Below are 19140 nucleotides of genomic sequence, written 5' to 3' on the forward strand. Positions count from 1 at the left end.
GGGATAATCCAGTTAACCGAACTGGATAGAGCAAACCGGAAACCGAACCGATTATTCGGTTTAGACAACATGCAAACCGAAACCGGACCAGTTTATTCTATAAACTGGTTGTAAACTGAACCGGATATTAGGTTCGGTTAATCGGTTTTCAAATTCACCCCTAAAATTGTTCAATTTTTACATTTAAGTCACTAAATTCAAATATTTATTATTTTATATATAATTTCATGCTGTTTTTTTTTTTTCCTTTATTTGGGTATTATTGTTGTATTCTTTGTGTGAAAAACACATTAAATTACCTATTTGCATATGCTAAATCCAGAATATGAAATAAAAACTTAAAGTATTCAATTACACATTACTCAATACTCATTAATGTCATGGGCATGACTTGAGGCCTTCTGATAAGCTTAGTTTATTTTATTTATTGACTTAGTCTATTCTGTTAAAAGTGGGGTTCATGTGTTGCCCAAGTCTTGGGGTAATTTATTATAGTTTAAGTTTTGCGGATAGTGGATTGTTATCCGTTGGGTTGATTGAGTCTTTACACAGTAATTGTTATTTGTGGGTTGTTAATTGTTGCTGAACTTCAGTAAGTAGTGGGCTGTTAGTTATTTGTCATGTTATTTAAGAAGTTGTTATTAATGAAAATGCATCCAGAATTTTATTCAATATTCGTATTAGGAGGACTCAATCCCCTTAAAGTGGCTATCTACTTATTTCTGTTAACCAGCCCCTTACAAGTGGTATCAGAGACGTATGTTTCATGGCTGAAAATACACACTTAGCCCACCTTGTTGACTCGTTGGCTTCAGTTCGGCAAACTCAAGATATTCAACACCAAACTCAAGAGGCTTTGCAACAGGCGGTTGAGAGCTTGACAACACAATTACAACTTGTGGTGACTAATGTGGAGACCTTGGTCAAATAGCAAGGAAAGCATAAGGAAGATTCTCACCTGGGGTCAACATCTCAGTGGGGAAATCCTTTATTTGAAGAGCATGGTGGAATTCAAACACGGGCTATTCATCTCGACTTTCCTAAATTCGATGGCGCGGACCCTAATATTTGGATTTATCGTGCTAATCAATTTTTTAATTATCATCAAACTAACCCTCATCATCGAGTCCTCTTGGTTTCTTTTCATATGAAGGGTAAAACCAACACAACATCAGATACTAAGGCTCTTGTTCCAGTCCAATGTTTTTCCCCATTACAAATGAAGGAATGAAGGGCAAAGGGACCATGTTACAATTGTGACGACAAATGGGGGCTCGGCCACAAATGCAAATCTGCCCGTTTGTTTATCATGGATTGTGTTGACTCAGAGGAGGACGAGCCTCAACTCGTGCAACAACCACCACCACTTCTAGAAGGAGCCGAAGTTCCCTTGGAAAGGGAAGAGGTAGATCCAGAACTCGCACCTGAGATTTCTATCTATGCTTTGGCTGGTTCTTCAAGCCCCAAAACCATACGCATTTTGGGACATGTCAATGGTTATGTCGTAGTGATTCTCATTGATACTGGGAGCACACATAATTTCATGGACCTTTCCATTCAGCTTCGGGCGCATCTGCCGTCACAATCCACATCAGGACTCTTGGTTAGAGTGGCAAATGGAGACACTTTATTTAGTACAGGAAAACGTGAAGATATTCAATTTCACATGCAGGGTAACACTTTTCGCATAGATTTTTATGTTTTGACATTGGGTGGATGTGATTTGTGTTAGGAGTTCAATGGCTACGTACCTTGGGGCCTATTTTTTGGGATTTTGTCCAATTACGTATGAAATTTAGTCTCTTGGATTTTAAGCATGTTTTACAGGGCATTACACCAACCGAAGTATCTTGATGGATGAGGCACAGTTTGGTAAGACTATGAAACAAGACAATCGGGGTTTGATATTACAGCTTCTTCATCCTGATACATGTCGAAATTCTATTCTTGAAACTGACCCTCTTCTTACAAATTTGCTTGACCAATTTTAGGAAGTTTTTCATGAACCTACGGGACTTCCACCAAACCGTGATCACAACCACAATATTGTCCTTCAACCTAATTCCAAATCCGTTTGTGTTGGTCCATATCGATATCCCTATTTTCAAAAATCTAAAATCGAAAAACTTGTTCATGACATGCTTGCCTCAGGTATTATTCATCCTAGCCATAGTCCTTTTTCTTCTCCGGTTCTTTTAGTACGTAAACAAGATGGTAGTTGGCGTCTTTGTGTTGACTATCGAGCTTTAAATAAAGAAACCGTTAAGGCCAAATTTCCAATTCCTATTGTTGATGAACTCTTAGATTAATTGCATGGGGCAACTATTTTCAGCAAGATGGACTTACGTGCCAGGTATCATCAAATTCGAGTTAATCCTGATGATGTCTCAAAAACAGCATTTCGTACTCATGAAGGACATTGCAAATTTCTCGTAATGTCCTTTAGCCTGACAAATTCACCGGCTACTTTTCAATCTCTCATGAATCATATTTTTAAACCCTTCTTGCGAAAATTCATATTAGTTTTCTTTGATGACATTTTTATCTATAGCACACTGAAGAGCATCAACTCCATTTAACCAAGGTGCTGGAAATTTTACAACGCCACCATCTGTTTGCAAAAAAATCCAAGTGTGCTTTTGGGTGTCATGAGATTGAATATCTTGGTCATTTAATCTCAAAAGAGGGGGTCCGAGTTGACCCTAAAAAAATTGATTCCATGCTAAACTGGTCTTTTCCTTCCACCCTTAAATCCTTAAGGGGTTTCTTAGGTCTTACGGGATATTATAGGAAATTCATAAAAGGATATGGAACTATTGCTACTCCTTTGACTTCTTTACTTAGGAAAAACTCTTTTGAATGGAATCTTGCTGCCAAAGAAGCTTTCACTGCCCTTAAAGAAGCTGTGACTAACCCCCCTGTTTTAATTCTACCTGACTTCACTAAACCCTTTACTATTCAATGTGATGCTTCGGGTTATGGTGTAGGTGTTGTATTAATGCAATAAGATAGGCCCATTACCTTTATGAGTCAGGCCATTCATGGCAAGGTGTTGCACCTCTCCACATATGAAAAGGAGTTGCTGGCTTTAGTATTGGTAGTGAGGAAATAGCGGTCTTATGTGTTGGGGTAGACCTTTCGAATACAAACAGATCATCAAAGCCTCAAGTACCTACTTGAACAAAAGGTTGGCATATAATTGCAACAAAAATGGCTTACTAAATTGTTGGGATTTGACTTTGTGGTTGAATACAGAAAGGCGAAAGACAATTTGGTAGCAGATGCTTTCTCCAGGAAATTTGAAGATGCACCAAGCCAGCTAGCTGCCTTGTCCTTTCCTTCTCTTAGTTGGATTTCAGATCTGCGTGGATCCTATTCAAAGGACCCAAAAATACAGAAACTCATCTCTGAATTTTCAAGACAAATCCTTGATGACTCTAAATATCACATGAAGGATGGCTTGTTGTTTTACAGGGGTAGGCTGTATATTAGTGACTCTACTGCTATCAGGGAGCAGCTGCTTCATTTGGCTCATGGAAGTCCTCAAGCAGGCCACTCGGGGCTTCATAAAACTCTTCATCACGCTCGATCCAATTATTACTGGAAGGGTATGAAAGAAGATGTGAAGAAATTCATTAAGGAATGTGATGTGTGCCAGCGCAATAAAACTGAAAATATTCACCCAGCAGGACTCCTCCAACCGTTGCCTATTCCTACTAAAGTATGGTCAGATATTTCCTTAGACTTTATTGAAGGGCTACCTCTTTCTAACAAATTCAGTGTAATTATGGTCGTGGTGGATAGACTTAGTAAGTATGCACCTTTCATTCCAGTGGCGCACCCTTACTCAGCTTCTACATTTGCACAGATTTTTATTGCCCACATTTTTAAATTACATGGCATGCCTAGTTCTATTGTCAATGACAGGGATCCAGTGTTTACCAGCTTATTTTGGAAAGAATTATTCAAAGTGCATGGGACTGAGCTCAAATTTTCTTCAGCTTATCATCCACAAATGGATGGTCAAACAGAAATCGTTAACAAGTTCGTGGAGCAATATTTACGTTGTTTTTCAGGTGATAAACGAAAAGATTGGTCTCGATGGTTGCCTATTGCCGAGTGGTGGTATAATACAAACATTCATTCGTCCACAAAAATAACCCCATTTGAGGCAGTTTACGGATACCTGCCTCCACCTTTGTTGCTGCATTCACCAGGAACAGCTGTAGTTCAATCAGTGGAGGACACATTGAGAAGTTGGGATGAGATTTTGCGTATTTTACAGGGGAACCTACAAGTGGCACAGGAACGGATGAAGCGTTTTGCTGATTTAAAACGAACAGAAAGGAATTTCGAAATAGGTGACTGGGTATACCTATGTCTACAACCGTACAAGTAGCATTCGGTCGTCAAGCGCAAGAATATGAAGCTTTCACCCAGATTTTATGGTCCTTATCAGATCATGGAGCGAATTGGTAGTGTTGCTTACCAATTGGATCTTCCCTCCACCTCCCTCCTTCATCCTATGTTTCATGTATCATGTTTGAAGAGGAAGTTGGGTGCTCAGAATGTGTTAGTGACTAGCATTCCACTGGTGGCTGTTAGTGGTGGGCCGCAAGCAGAACCTGAGGAAATTTTGCAGCAGTGCTTGAAGAAGAAGAAAGGACGAGCCGCGAGTGAATTGCTTGTCAAATGGAAAGGGCTAGGACACGAAGATGCCTCCTGGGTGGAATTTCAACAACTGCAAAAAGACTTCCCTGACCTTGAGGGCAAGGTCTATTGATGGGGGAAGGATTGTCATGGGCATGACTTGAGGCCTTCTGATAAGCTTAGTTTATTTTATTTATTGACTTAGTCTATTATGTTAAAAGTGGGGTTCATGTGTTGCCCGAGTCTTAGGGTAATTTATTATAGTTTAAGTTTTGCGGATAGTGGATTGTTATCCATTGGGTTGACTGAGTCTTTACACAGTAGTTGTTATTTGTGGGTTGTTAATTGTTGCTAAATTTCAGTAAGTAATGGGCTGTTAGTTATTTGTCATGTTATTTAAGAAGTTGTTATTAATGAAAATGCATCCAGAATTTTATTCAATATTCGTATTAGGAGGACTCAGCCCCCTCGAAGTGGCTATCTACTTATTTTTGTTAACCAGCCCCTTACAATTAATAAAAACATTGGCATAATTAAAAACTTAAAAATATTTACAAATAAAAAGAGTCTTCTTAAAAATTCAGATCTCCAAAGCCAAAGTCCAAACTTCTTCAATCTGTTATAGTGCTCCTGAATAAAAAGAGTCTTCTTCAAAATTCAGATCTTCAGGCCTGCATTACTTTGCTGAATCGACGATGGACTACTGGTTGTGGAGCAGGCGAGCAACTAAGGATTGTAGATCTGAATGGTGGTGGAAACTGGAGCTGTGGTGGTCGACTCTCGAGTATCATGATGTTTTCGTTGTTCTTGGTTCAAGGAATAGATCCAGTGTAGCATAGCAGCTGTGGATTGTGGTCTGTGGGTGAGAAGGTGGTTGTTGTAGTGATGATGTGGATTGTGGACTGTGGGTGAATGGATGGTTGCTGTGAACTACAGCGCATCAATTGTGGACTGTGGTCGTCGCTGGTGAGTGGGTGGTTGTTGTGGTGAATGGTGATGTTAGGTGTCGGCGAAATGGATGTTGGATGGGTTTAGAGTATGAGTTTGGTGATGGCCTGATAGGTGTGGGACTGTGGGTGGCGTTGCTGGCAAAGTGCAAAGATTGAGTAAAGTCTAGTATGGAGTGTGGACTGTGGAGACTGGAGGTAGAGAAGAGAAATAGAGAATAAGAGTAAAGAGATGTGAGATATTGCAAAAATAAAGGCTAAAAAATCAAAATACATTTTGCTTATATACATAAGGTAAAACTAGTTTTAAAAATCGGTTTAGGAAACATCCCAAACCGAAAACTGAATTAGTTTTTCGGTTTTTAAAATTTTGCAAACCGAACCGGTTTACAAAAAAAACCTAATATTTGGTTCGGTTTCGGATTGGTTTCTAGTTCAATTCAGTTTCCAGATTATTTCTCCCAGCCCTACCTATATTGCTTATAGTAATCACTATTGGTATTTGTCGATTATCGGAATATTTTATGACTTGACATCCAAACGTGGTAATTTTCATATTAAAAGATAGATTATCAATGTTATCTTTTATGACCCTAAACCAAACATACATTAAAAGTAATACATGTTGAATTATCTCTTTGTAGAGATGACTTTTTAAATTGTCAAACCTTGATTGTTATCTAAGAATAAAATAACAATAATGATACCTTTACACCACCCTTTACACCATTTTTTTCACATCATGACGTGGCATCCTACATGGCATATGCCACCTCAGTTGCCACATCATCAGGATGCTACGCCACTTCCCTCCAAATTCTTTTTTTAAAAAAATTCTGCCAAAAACCCAAAATTTCAAATACTAATTTCCCTAAACCAATTTCATATCTCCCAAAACAAAGAAATCATAAAAATTTCTCCCAAAAATTCCTCTAAAATTTGAAAACCTAGCTCAATCTTTGATCACAGCCTATTCGCATAGCGTCTAAGGTCATCCAAAACTGGTTTGGGGTGTTGGTTGTGTGGATGTTGCTTGGGGTGTGGATTTCGTGATTGTTGCTTAGGGTGTGGGTTGAGTGGTTGTTGTCCTTGATCCTATGGAGTATGTGGGTTGTTTTATTTTAATCCTTCCCCCATTTTTGGACCAAATAAGAGTATTTTGCTTGTATTATTTTCGGTTAAATATACATACATACTTTTGGAATCTAATGATTGTGTAATATTTGCAACATTCATGTAAGGGAAAGGATATATTATATTGCCCAATGTGATATTTTTTCTCGCAAAAATTTATCGTAGTACGTTAGAAAGATGCAACTGAAGTTTTTACTTATTCTGATTTAGACATATGTTGTTGGTCGTGATGAAGTTGCTTGTTTGACAATTTTGGAAGCTCTAGTTTGAGAATTGGGAATAAATTTGAGCATTTGTGGAGTTGGCACCTAGTGTGCTTCAAGACATGGTCTATTGTCATTTTTTCTAATGAAAGATTTTTTCTATGTGCAGACTGTTAAAGAAGCAAGCCCTCACAACCAATACTAGCTGGTTTACACGTGGAAGAGTGTAGCCAAAAAAAAGTAGATAACTATTCCCCGGAAATCAATGTGGTTGAGGTATTCTTGTAATTATTTTGTATTTGTTTTAGCATTAATATGATCTTAATTCCTTTAATGGTATTATTTGCACTTTTTTTTTTTTTTTTTTGTGGGAATGTTATATACTAATTCTTTACTATTATAATTTGTATAATGTATGGTAATGATGCACAACAAATAGAGGATAGAAGTAGTGCGGAAGATGAAGGCAAGACAAAGCTTGTAATGTTTTTTGAATCATTTGATAAGTTTTTCCAATACTACCGGAGCTATGAAAATAAAATGGGGTTTGAAGTTACAATAAGATCTTCAAGGAAATGAGATGATGGGGAGTTGATTAATGCGAAGATTGCTTGTTATTGTGGTGGAAAGCGGGATAGTAACTCCAAAAATATCTTTAAATTACATCTGTTGACAAAAAAATGGTTGTAAGGCTAGTAGTACTGCCTCTCGACGTTCAGATGATAAATGAGAAATAGTGTCAATCATCTATGAGCATAACCATGAACTCATAAGTCCTAGCAAAACAAGATTTTTCAAGAGCAATAGATTTATACAAGCATATGTGAAAAGAAAGATTGAAGTGAATGATAGAGTGGGGATTAGACCAAGTAAGAATTTCAACTCCTTGGTAGTTGAAGCTGGGGGTGCTGAGAATTTGAGTTTCTTATAAAAGGATTGTAGAAACTACATTGAAAAAGTTAGGAAGATTCGACTTGGTGATGGTGATGCTTTTGCGTTATAGAAATATTTTTTGAAAATGCAAAAAAATAATCTCAATTTCTTTTACATTATGGATTTAGATGATGATGGTCGATTGCAAAATGTTATGTAGGTGGATGCAAGAAGTAGGGCCACATTTAGGGAATTCAGTGACGTTGTGACATTCGACACGATGTATTTAACTAACAAATATGATATGTCGTTTGCTGCATTTGTCGGTGTTAACCATCATGGCCAGTCCACATTATTAAGCTGTGAGTTAATCTCCCATGAGGACTCAAAACTTTTGTTTAGCTTTTTGAATCACGACTTGCATGTATGGGAAATTCTGCTCCTAAGGTAATAATCACAAATTAGGACAAGGTTATGCAAAATGCAGTCGAGATTGTGTTTCTTGATACAAAACATAGATGGTGTTTGTGACATATTATGAAGAAGTTACCAGAAAAGTTAAGAGGTTATAAGGAATGTGAACATATAAAGTTTACTCTGTAAAATGTCATGTATGATTCGTTGACATGTAAGGAGTTTGAAGAAAGGTGGAATTCGTTCATTGAAAAATACAACCTGTATGACAATGATTGGTTATTTGGTTTGTATAATGAAAGATGTCGTTGAGTGTTAGCATTTGTGAATGATACTTTCTGGGCGAGAATGTCTACTACACAACGTAGTGAAAGTATGCATGCCTCTTTCGATGGGTACGTAAATTCGAAAACGACATTAAAACAATTTATGGAACAATATGAGAATGCATTGCCTGATAAAGTTGAAAAAGAAAATAAGGTTGATTTCAAGTCGATCAAATAATGGATCTCTAATATAAGCATTTATCCTATAGAGAAACAATTTCAAAACGCATACACTACTGCAAAATTCAAAGAGTTTCAAAAAGAGCTTGCACGTAAGCTCCACTATGAGATATATTCTTTGAATGATATGGAGTCCAAAATTGAATATGTTGTGAAGGAAGATGTAATAGTTTGAGAGACGTACCTTCAGATTCTGTTTGTGGTTTGGTCTGAGAAACATTATTCTGAGGTTCGTTGCAATTGTCGATTGTTTGAGTTTAGAGGGATTTTATGTCGACATGCAATTGCAGTGTTGATACATAACAAAATTTCTCATATCCCAGAACAATACATTTTAAGGCTTTGGAGCAAAAATGTATTCAGATGCCACACAAAATTAGGGTAAGTTATAATAATTGGAGCACTAGTGCTGAAGGTGAACGATTTGACTAATTGTCTAATTCATTTAGTGACATGGTAAACTTGGCATCAACTAGTGTTGATGATTGTAATATGGTGATGCAAATGATTAGTGACATGAAAAAGAAATTATTGTTGAATGACAATGTTGAGGGGATTGATAGAAGCGTTTACGGTGCATCTAAAAGCAAAATTAACTATGATAGTGTTGATTGCACTTCTATACAAGTTAGCAATAAAATCATGACTCCATAAGCTGTTCATTCTAAAGGTCGATCTCCATTCAAAAGAAAACAATGGAAGGTCAAGCAAATTGTTCGAAAAGAGAAGAAATTGCTTAACCAAGTGAGTGTAACTTTTACATCATTAATGTCTACAACTCTTTTAATTTATATTTAATTGCAGGGTGAGAGTTCACAAGAGTCAAAAGAATCAAATGAAGCTAATGTAAATGATATTAACGTCCACAATCGTGATGCAGGAGTTCATGTTTTAAGTTAGGTAAGAATCACTTAATTTATACGATGTTTTTGTTGTAACTAGAACCTTGTTTTACTGTCAAAAATTAATGTTATTGTGTTTTCACTGGCCAAGGTTATAATGAAATGTTAGTAAGTTTGAGGCCATCACTTGGAGATGTATAGGAGCTGATCGTTAGTAACAATGTAGAAAATTGCTTGCAAGCAATCATAATTTTTGACTTGTATATAGCAACAATATATTATACGAGTAGAAAAATCCATTTTGATATGCAGCGGGTAACTTTTTATGGCTACTTCATGTGTATATTTCTGTAGATTGTTTTTTTGCTTTGTCACAAGGCCATCCATTTTTGTGCTGCTGGTCTACTTGTTTTAGGCCTCTACGAGACTAGCTCGCTGATATATAGGATTGTAAATCCTTGATTTTTATTACCCAAGAAGTGTGTTTGGGAGGGGTCTTGGGGGTTAGTATGGTTGGTGAGGTCGTGGGGGCTTGGGGTGTGTGTAATATAGGAGGTGTTCTACTGTCCCTGGCCATTTGTTGGTGGCTTTTGTGGTTGCTGGTCTGGTCGTTTGTGTAGGTGGAGTTTGGGTTGTGGGTGATTAGGGCTGGGCATTTTGGGTGGTTCTATGATTTTGTTGTGAAGCGGTGTTTCTTTTTGGTTATGGATGGTTTGTTAGTCTTGGGTTATGTTGTGTAGATGTAGTGTTGTGCAGGTTATTGTTGCTGGTTTGCTGTGGTGTTGGGGAGAGGGATGGCTATGGGGGACTCAATTTTTTCTAGGTGGTGCTTCGCCTCGGGGGCTACTGCCTGTTTTGGTACTTTTTTGGATTGCTGGTCTGGTGGTTAGGGTAGGTGGTGTTTCAGGTTGTGGGTGACTGAGGCTAGGTTGTTGGGTTTTGTTGTGGTGTATAGGGTGTTAATCCTGACCTTTTTGCTGGTTTTGTGCAGCTCCTGTTTTCAAGAGTTTTTTCTGCTTTCTTTTTTTCTATTTATACTGTTCTTCTTTTGGTTGTGGAGAGATGCTATTTTGCCACATTTGGCTGATTTTTGTGGTGCTTATGGGGTGCGGTGGGCGGGTGTGTACAGTGTAAATCTTGGCTTCTTTGGGTTTGTTTTTGTTTCGGTGTTGTCCCTCTTTTGTTTAGGGTCGTGCTGGTTCGGGTTCGTCCCACTTTGATGTATAAAGTTGGTTTCCTGTTGTTACTTAAGTTTGTTGTTGTTGCTGGGGTTTCGCTGCTGCTCATGGGGTGCTTTTGTTGCTGTAGTTGGGGCTGCTGCTGTTGGGGCATTTGTTTGCTACTACTGGGGTTTGTGCTACTGTTACTAGCTTGATCTGCTGCTGTTGCTGGAGCTTTTTTGCTATTGTTGGGGTTACTGCTACTGGGGCTTTGTTTTGCTGTTGTTCGGGCCTTTTTCCATTACTATTGGGGCTGCTGCTGGGGTTTTTTGTTACTGCTACTATTGGGACCTTTTGCTTGATACTGGTGGTCTTTTAGCTACTGTTGGGCTTACTACTGCTGGGACTTTTTTTTTGATGCTGTTGGGACTTGTTAAGGGCTGTTGTGCTTAGATGCCCCTGACTGGTTTTTGTTTTGCTCTTGAGACTTGATTGGGTGTCTATAGGGTTGTGTATCCTGTTTTTCCCTTGTCTTTGATTGTTTGTTTCGTCCTTCTCTTGTGAGTAGGGGCGTGCAGCTTCGTTTTTTCTTTCTCTTGTAGGATATTCTTTATTCTTTATATAAAATTACAAGTTACCCCCCAACAAATGTTATATACTAATTGACCAAAATTACCTGTTTTTGGTCCTTTTAGGTGGAAGACAACGTAGTTTTACATTACCATCCATGCATAATAGTAGTGCATTTATACGGATAATAACGATGTGAAATTTATACATATCATAAGGCCTCAATTTTGTTCATTACAAGCAATCTGAGAATAAATTACAACTGAATCATTAAAACTAGGGTAATCTCCCCTAAAGAGTGAAACTTGTAATGAAATACAAGGAATACATTAAAAGTTGGAATAAAATACAAGGTATACCATTTATACTATCATAATACATCACTTTCGGTAATTACAACTTAGTCAAGTAATCTCTCATAAGCTAGAAATGGACACCACCATGATTCACTTCTAATCACAACTGCCATCATAGGGCCAAGCCGCATATTGAACTAATGTATCTCTCCAATCTATCCATCAACCATGGGTAACTCAGAACTCCAAGTGTCAATTCCCCGACCACCTACTGCCTTCAATTGATTATACCTTATAATCTTCAAACAACAACACAGGAAAATTGAACTTTGCACACCAACTAAACAGTAATAAACAATCACAAACAAAATAAATGTATACAAATAGAACCAAACAAGCACAAACATGGAGCTTGTTCTTTTTGGAGCTAGAGAGAAGAATTAATTGCAACCAATAAAGATCTAGGTTTTTTTTAGGTAAACCTTGTAATTTTATTAAAAAGTAAAAGATCTTACAATCTAAAAAGGGGATTTCCTTTTACAACCGAGAACCTTAGACATGCCCAAGCCCCAAGGGACCAAACTACACAAAAAGAAACAAAACCAAGCAAGCATATACAATCTTTATACACAAAAGCAACACAACAACAAGACAACCAAATTGAAGACTTTAGCCAGAAACTACAAAAAAATGCAGCAATCACGTTGCAGCTCCATACAAACCACCATCCAGATCACTACTTCAATTCTAGCACACACCACCCTGCACATACTACACAAACCTCTTGGAAACTGCAAAAACAAACTACAACCTCCACACCTACTCAATCTACACAGTGCAAAAACTACAACATGCCTAGGCTTCATTTCTAACACCTACCAATCTACACTAGTTGCACAAAAATCATGGACTTTGTATAAAATGCAACAATCTAAAGCAATAATGCATACACTAACATATTAACATAAACTATTTTCTTTGGCATAATTGATGAAGAACATTCCTAAATGATATCATTCCCAAACAGTCAGTATATCCACAAAAATATCAGGCCATCATGGTTGTCTCTAACCTTCTTGTGGCTATCTTTTATGCTTTGTGTGGTACCTTTCCCAAATGAGTTTCCTCCTATTTCCCCCAACCTCCGACTGTACTGTAATTACGGGCTTCTATCTTAGCACCCATAAAACAGAGGAATGTCATATACACTGGAGCCATCCCCACTTGAAAAGCTTCAAAATGGAGACAAAAGTATACGATTTCATGGCCTGCATATGTCGGTGATAGCTATGCAGCTAAGAAAAAAAAGTAATAGGGGCAACGACACTTCACGAGGGTCCCTATGACTGTTATCAAAGTATAGATGAAGATGCGACGGGTTATTCCAAGGCTTAAGAAAATCAGATGTTCGGTGACTTGGTGCGGCTCAGCAGTCACTCGTCGAACTCAGGCAACATGGAACAACTACGTTTGTCTATGGACGATGGCTGAGATTGGCGGTGGTGGTGAAAGAGGAATATTTGAAGTGAAATCCTTTTGGGATGGTGGACGGTTGCAACTTGGTCAGGGTGTGATAGGAGAGTGTGGTGGTGGTTTTCAAGATTGAAAGGAAATTTGGGTGGGTTTGTTTTTGAGGGAAATTAAATTGATTTAGGAAATTGAAATTAGGGTTTTGTTTTAGAAAAAAGTTGCATTCGAAATTTTGGGTTAGCAATTTTTTTTTTTAACATTTTAAGGGAAATGACATGGCAACTCGTTGATGTGACATCTGAGGAGGCATCCCATGTCAACTGCCATGCCATGATGTAAGAGGATGGTGTAGAGGTGTGATGTGAACGTAGCACTACTCATAAAATAATAAGAATAACGCTACACTAATAACACTTTTTCACAAATTTTCTCTCACATTCTTGACGTGGTAGCTTGTAATTAATCAGTTCACAACGAGTCTTATATGAGTCTCACTAATTAATTATAAGCTTATCAATTGCGAGCTGCCGTATGAGGTTATGAGAGAAAATTTATGAGAAATAGTTGTTGGTGTAGAGTTAGTCAAATAATAATCATACTTAATCATTCTTTACGTGGGGGGAAAAAAAACATTTTTAATTAATTAATAATATTGAAGTTTAGCCCCCCTATCGGGTCATCTAGCACAAATAAGAACAGAAGTACGAAACCAACAATCCAAGAAATTGCAGTGTTCCAGCTTTAACGATCACAATCAAATCTCCAGTTACAATCTATCTGAAATTGAACGTTTATTTACATTCAATTCAAGTTAAATATCTTATTCGCCACATGGGTTGCTCTGGTTCCCTTCCTGGTATGTAGGAAATTTTTATACGTAGTTACTGAAATTGATTGAATTATATGTTTTCGTTTGTTTGTTTGTTTGATTGAATTTTGAGCTGAAAAAGTATGAGATTTGATGGAGAGTTTCTAATTTGTGAAGTTGGTGTGTAATTGGGGTTTTGGGGATTGTGATTTGTGATTGGGTTTTAGGGTTTGTTCAATTTGGGTTTGATTGTTGTTTTTAAGCTGATTATATTGGATTTTGAGCTGAAAGGATTGGACTTGACGTAGAATTTGTGAAATTGGTGTCTAATTGGGGACTTGTGATTGTGTTTTTGGGTTTTTCTAATTGGGTAGAATTTTGGTGATTGGGAGTTTGGAATTGGGTATCCATCGGGGAATTTTTGTTGAATTTATTCAATTAATTAATTTTTTTTTTTTTTGGATGTTTGCAGATAGGAATTCTGGGCGGTTGAGTGGAATTAATGGTTCAGAGAGCAGTGGGGCACCTGATGCGAAAAACCTGCGTGTTAAGGTAAATGTTTTGTGAAAATTTTTGGTTTTGGTGTATTCATATATGTTTGATGTTGTTTTGGTGGAACCTGATTTTGTATTTTCTAAAAATAGTTTTTGACAGCTTGAAAATTGAAATGGCTAACAAAGAAATTGTAGAGAGAGGATTGTGACCTTTTTTAACATTAATTTATAAGAATTGTTGGAGAACTATGAGAAAGTTAGGGATGTAGGTGTGTTGTTGAAGAATGTTGCGCCAATTGGCTTAACAATCACCATTGAAGTGTAGTATAAATAGCCACAATGCCAACTTTATGGGAGTTCTTGCAAGCTTTGTTATTGTTAATAGCACTGTTGGAGATGCCCTGAAGTGCACTATTGTAATGATTCATGATCATAATGACATTTGCAGCTATGGCGGGTGCTAAATGCCTGAAAGCTTTTGTCTTAGGCTAGGTTGAGGTTATAGGCTTTGCAGAGGTAGTTGTTGAATTGGTGGCATGATTGTGGAGGAAATTTTTGGAGTTTTATTTTTAACAGTTGTATGAGTAAGGAGGTTCTTTTTGCAGGTTACTCTTGGATAGTTAAGGTGCTATAGGAGGTGTGGAAGGTTAGGTGGTCGAGACTTGATTAGCAGGAGATGCTAAATAGAAGAACATGAGATGCATTTACTTGCTCTGTCGTTTGGAATTGTTTCATTACAGAAACCAATTGATAGACTCCACTCCTATAACTATAAGTGTCACAATCACATTCTTGCATTGGATATTTAGAAACTTGTGCCAACATTTGAAAAAATTGACTCAATGTGAGTGCCAACCTATGATGGGGTCATAATGATGCAAGATGAATTGAATACAAAGGTTACTGGGAAAGGAGAGGATTTTTCTCTCTGTCTACCTTCTATGAAGCATGGCAAACTTAGCAAAATGATATTTCATGTCAATTTTTTTTTTCTTCTTTTACTGAATGCAGCTAATCTTTCGTGCTTTTGCTGTGTGCAGCTGGTTTTATTAGGTGATTCAGGTGTTGGGAAAAGTTGTATTGTTCTTCGCTTTGTTCGTGGCCAGTTTGACCCAACATCCAAGGTATGATGGAGGCAATGTTGTTCAATCTGCACACTTTTTTATGCTTAGCAGGCTGCACCATACATAATTCTTCTCGCATTTGTATATAAAACTCTTGCTGATAGCCTAGTCTATGTAATTTTGATATTTGGATCTACAACTTTTATGCAAGTGCACTAAATTCTAACCATTTGAGCAAGTAGGCTAATATCATTATTGATTCTAGCCTCTATTTTTCTTATTCAATTGTATTCTGTAATCTAATTTTCTAGAGCACAGCACTCTAACCACGTCCACTTTACTCGTCCAGGGGGCATGCTTCAGTATATGCTTGTATTTCAACTCCTGAAGAATTTCTCACTTAATTGTACCTTGAGATTTTAATAGCACTACTCAAAATAACTCCTATCTTTGTTTATGTAAATATCTATCTGATCTCTTACATGCACTTGAAATATTTTTGTGATAAATGTATTCATATTTATTTGTCTTTTCTGTTTGTTTCTGTTTACAGTAGCTGTCTTGATGATGATTTTTGGGTTGTGTTTTGTAACTTTTTAGCTTTTAAGCTGCCTTTTTTTTTTCTTTTTTTTCGCTTTGAGGAATCTATCTTTTATAATGCTTTCTGCACATTTAAGAGTTTCTTTAGGCTTCCAAGGTTGGTTAGACATTAACATTCTTTTGGTATATAGATGGATAGCTTGTTTACTTATTTATATATCTTTCGCTCTTCATTCAAATGCTTCCCTTCAAAAATGAAAAAGAAAACTCATGTTTGTTGGTTTTTCTAATTCAGGTTACAGTTGGAGCTTCATTCTTGTCACAGACAATAGCTCTGCAAGATTCTACGACAGTTAAATTTGAAATATGGGACACAGCTGGTCAAGAAAGGTATTTTAGCCACTCACCCACATGTATAGACATATCAATGACATTGTAGGTTCATAGGGAATTCTCAAATTGTCTTGTTCTTTGTTTAATAGAACTCTCTATCCCTCCATTCTCTCCACCATGAATGCACTTTAACTGTGCTATTTCTTCTTCAGATATGCTGCACTTGCACCGCTGTACTACAGAGGTGCTGCAGTTGCAGTTATTGTGTATGATATAACAAGCCCAGAGTCATTCAACAAAGCACAATATTGGGTTAAGGTAGTTGTCATTGGATTGCTACAGTTTTTTATTTCTGTGTATGCCTTTTTTAATATGAAATTCTTTCAATTTTCTGTATTGCACTTCATAATGACCGAAGTTATGAAACAATTGGATAACCATTCTCTGAGAGTATGTGAATGTAAGGGTTTTTAAAATCATATACACATTTGCTAACTTGATTGAGTCATCTGTCCTAACCCAACCCAAAAAACATGTGCTGTGGATGTATAACCATAGCTGTAATTTAACTTGGTTATACTTGCAATTGTCTCACTTCTACTTTGTTTTTTTTCTGGATAAGTAATTAGTTTTAGCATCTAACAGGAGCTACAAAAACATGGGAGTCCTGATATAGTCATGGCTTTAGTTGGTAACAAAGCTGATCTTCATGAGAATCGAGAAGTTCCAACACAGGTGAGTGCAAAACACCATGGCTGTATTAAATTTCTTCGTGTCCCCAGAATTTTCTTTTATTTGCTGAGTCAAATCCTTATCTTATTAAATTTAACATGTAATGTTTTACCTTAAAGGATGGCATCGAGTACGCAGAGAAGAACGGGATGTTCTTTATTGAGACATCTGCCAAGACGGCAGATAATATAAATCAGCTGTTTGAGGTATACTCTGTGTTTTCATAATATAACATGGTCATATCAACTGCATTCGTATATGTATATAACTGTTAACTCTTTATATAACTCTGGTTAACTGCCATTGTTACTTATTTTGTTTTGAACTTTATTTCTTTTTAGTTAACGTCTAGCCAATTATAGTTCTTCATGCTGAGGTTTATTTCTGATACTATCTTTAAATATTGATTGGAATGCATAACTACATAATATGATGAATGATTTGCATATATACTTCCAAGGAAAAAATTTTTGTTATTATTTTCTATGTTGCTTTTCCTCCATGGACTTAGGTAAACTATGCTTTAACGTTTTCATGGTAAAGTCACTTGAGAAATATTGCTGCGAATCTTAAGCCTATAAGAAATACTCTCAATATATGATTAACCTGAGTTTATGCTAGGGATGGTAAATTCAGTTATGTATATCATGAACTTAACAACCAGATGTGAATTGGTTCTGACGATATTGTTCTCCCTCTCCAGGAAATTGCTAAGCGACTTCCCCGTCCATCATCCACTTCATAGCTGTGGACGCTTGAAGCTCTTAATGTAATGTGAAACCTATCTACCTGCCTGTCGTGTCAGATTTAGTGTATATTGGTGTTGTGATATAATCCTCTGTGTTCTGTAATGTGCTTCTGTGTTTGATTTGAAAATTCAGTTGCAGCTATAAGATCACGATTTATACTCAGCCGCATGGCTTTCTAATGATAAGTTTAAAGGCAAATGACCTTGGGCAGTGGATCCCATTCCCATGGTTTGAAGGCCTACATTATATAATGTTATAGTTTAATATAACAATCCAGAAAATTGGAGAGGATCCAGAAGTGGGAAAAGACAGAGGTACTGAAAATTGGAAATGAAGTTTTAGAAATTGATGTGTATGTGGCAAACATGAAATAATTAAGTGGTTTAAAATGAATGATGTGACACAGAAAATTGTATAGAATAATGTTGGTTGGATAAAATAGTGATCTGAATTAGATTAGTTGAATTGGTTGATGCATATTTATTCAAGTGTTTATAGCTTTATTTAGGTATTGGGACGAAAGATGATGTTGAATTTAGTCAAGAGTTGTTATAGTGAAGTAACAATCGTTAACCTTTGACAATACAATTTAATTACCTAAATTTATCGAATTTCAATAACATGTACGTAGTGATTAGGAACCCAGTCCGGCTTGGCCGGTTGAACTAGTTCAACCATGACTTGGAGCCTTCACTGGGTCAGGTTACAAATTTTCTTATTCATTAAAAACCCTAGAAATTAGGATATTAATCTGTGAACAATTGAAGGTAGAAATGTTAATGTTTTTGAAAAGGAATGATTGGTGAGTGGAATGGTGGCAATGGTGTCGATTTTCGGTAAGTGAATCGACTAGAAATTGTAAAACAATATTGTCGAAAAAAACCCGTTATCGTTGACGAATGAGATTTAAAAAAAAAAACTCTATTTATTCTGGTGGGGAGGGGTGAGATGAGTTTTGGTTAGAAGGTTGAGGGGAGTATGTGATGGGAAATGTTGTCATCGCCAGAAACAAACCTATTTATTGGTGGCAACAGTGGTGTTTGGGGTTTTTTTGCAAGATTAGACTTACATCATTTTTAGGAATATTTTTATTAGATTTAAAACTTTTGGACACGGACCGATAGCCTGGCAGGGTCACTGCACGGGTTGGGTTTTGGGTTTCTAAACACTGCACGTTCGTAGCTACTCTCATTTGACTTTAAAAGAGAGGAAAGGAAAATAGAAGATAATAGAAAAAACAGAAAAAGTGGTTCGACGGTCCTGATCTGCTGATTAACATGGGACCCATGAATATGCGTAATGATATGAATTACCGACCAGAAAAATAATGGGCTTGGTCTTTCTTTGTCTGTGTA

The 19140-nt window shown here is 36.9% G+C and overlaps 1 protein-coding gene across 1 annotated transcript; it reads left to right on the plus strand.

Moving 5' to 3' along the window:
- The first annotated feature begins 13735 nt into the window (after positions 1-13735).
- LOC116115326 (ras-related protein RABF1) lies at positions 13736-18036 on the plus strand. The gene is made up of 8 exons (XM_031401485.1): positions 13736-13921; positions 14346-14425; positions 15408-15491; positions 16267-16361; positions 16517-16622; positions 16950-17039; positions 17156-17242; positions 17740-18036. The coding sequence occupies exons 1-8, from the start codon at positions 13897-13899 to the stop codon at positions 17779-17781; spliced, it is 609 nt and encodes a 202-aa protein (XP_031257345.1). The 5' UTR covers positions 13736-13896; the 3' UTR covers positions 17782-18036.
- The last annotated feature ends 1104 nt before the right edge of the window (positions 18037-19140 follow it).

This window comes from Pistacia vera, unplaced genomic scaffold (assembly GCF_008641045.1).
Source record: "Pistacia vera cultivar Batoury unplaced genomic scaffold, PisVer_v2 Contig737, whole genome shotgun sequence".
NCBI lineage: Eukaryota > Viridiplantae > Streptophyta > Magnoliopsida > Sapindales > Anacardiaceae > Pistacia > Pistacia vera.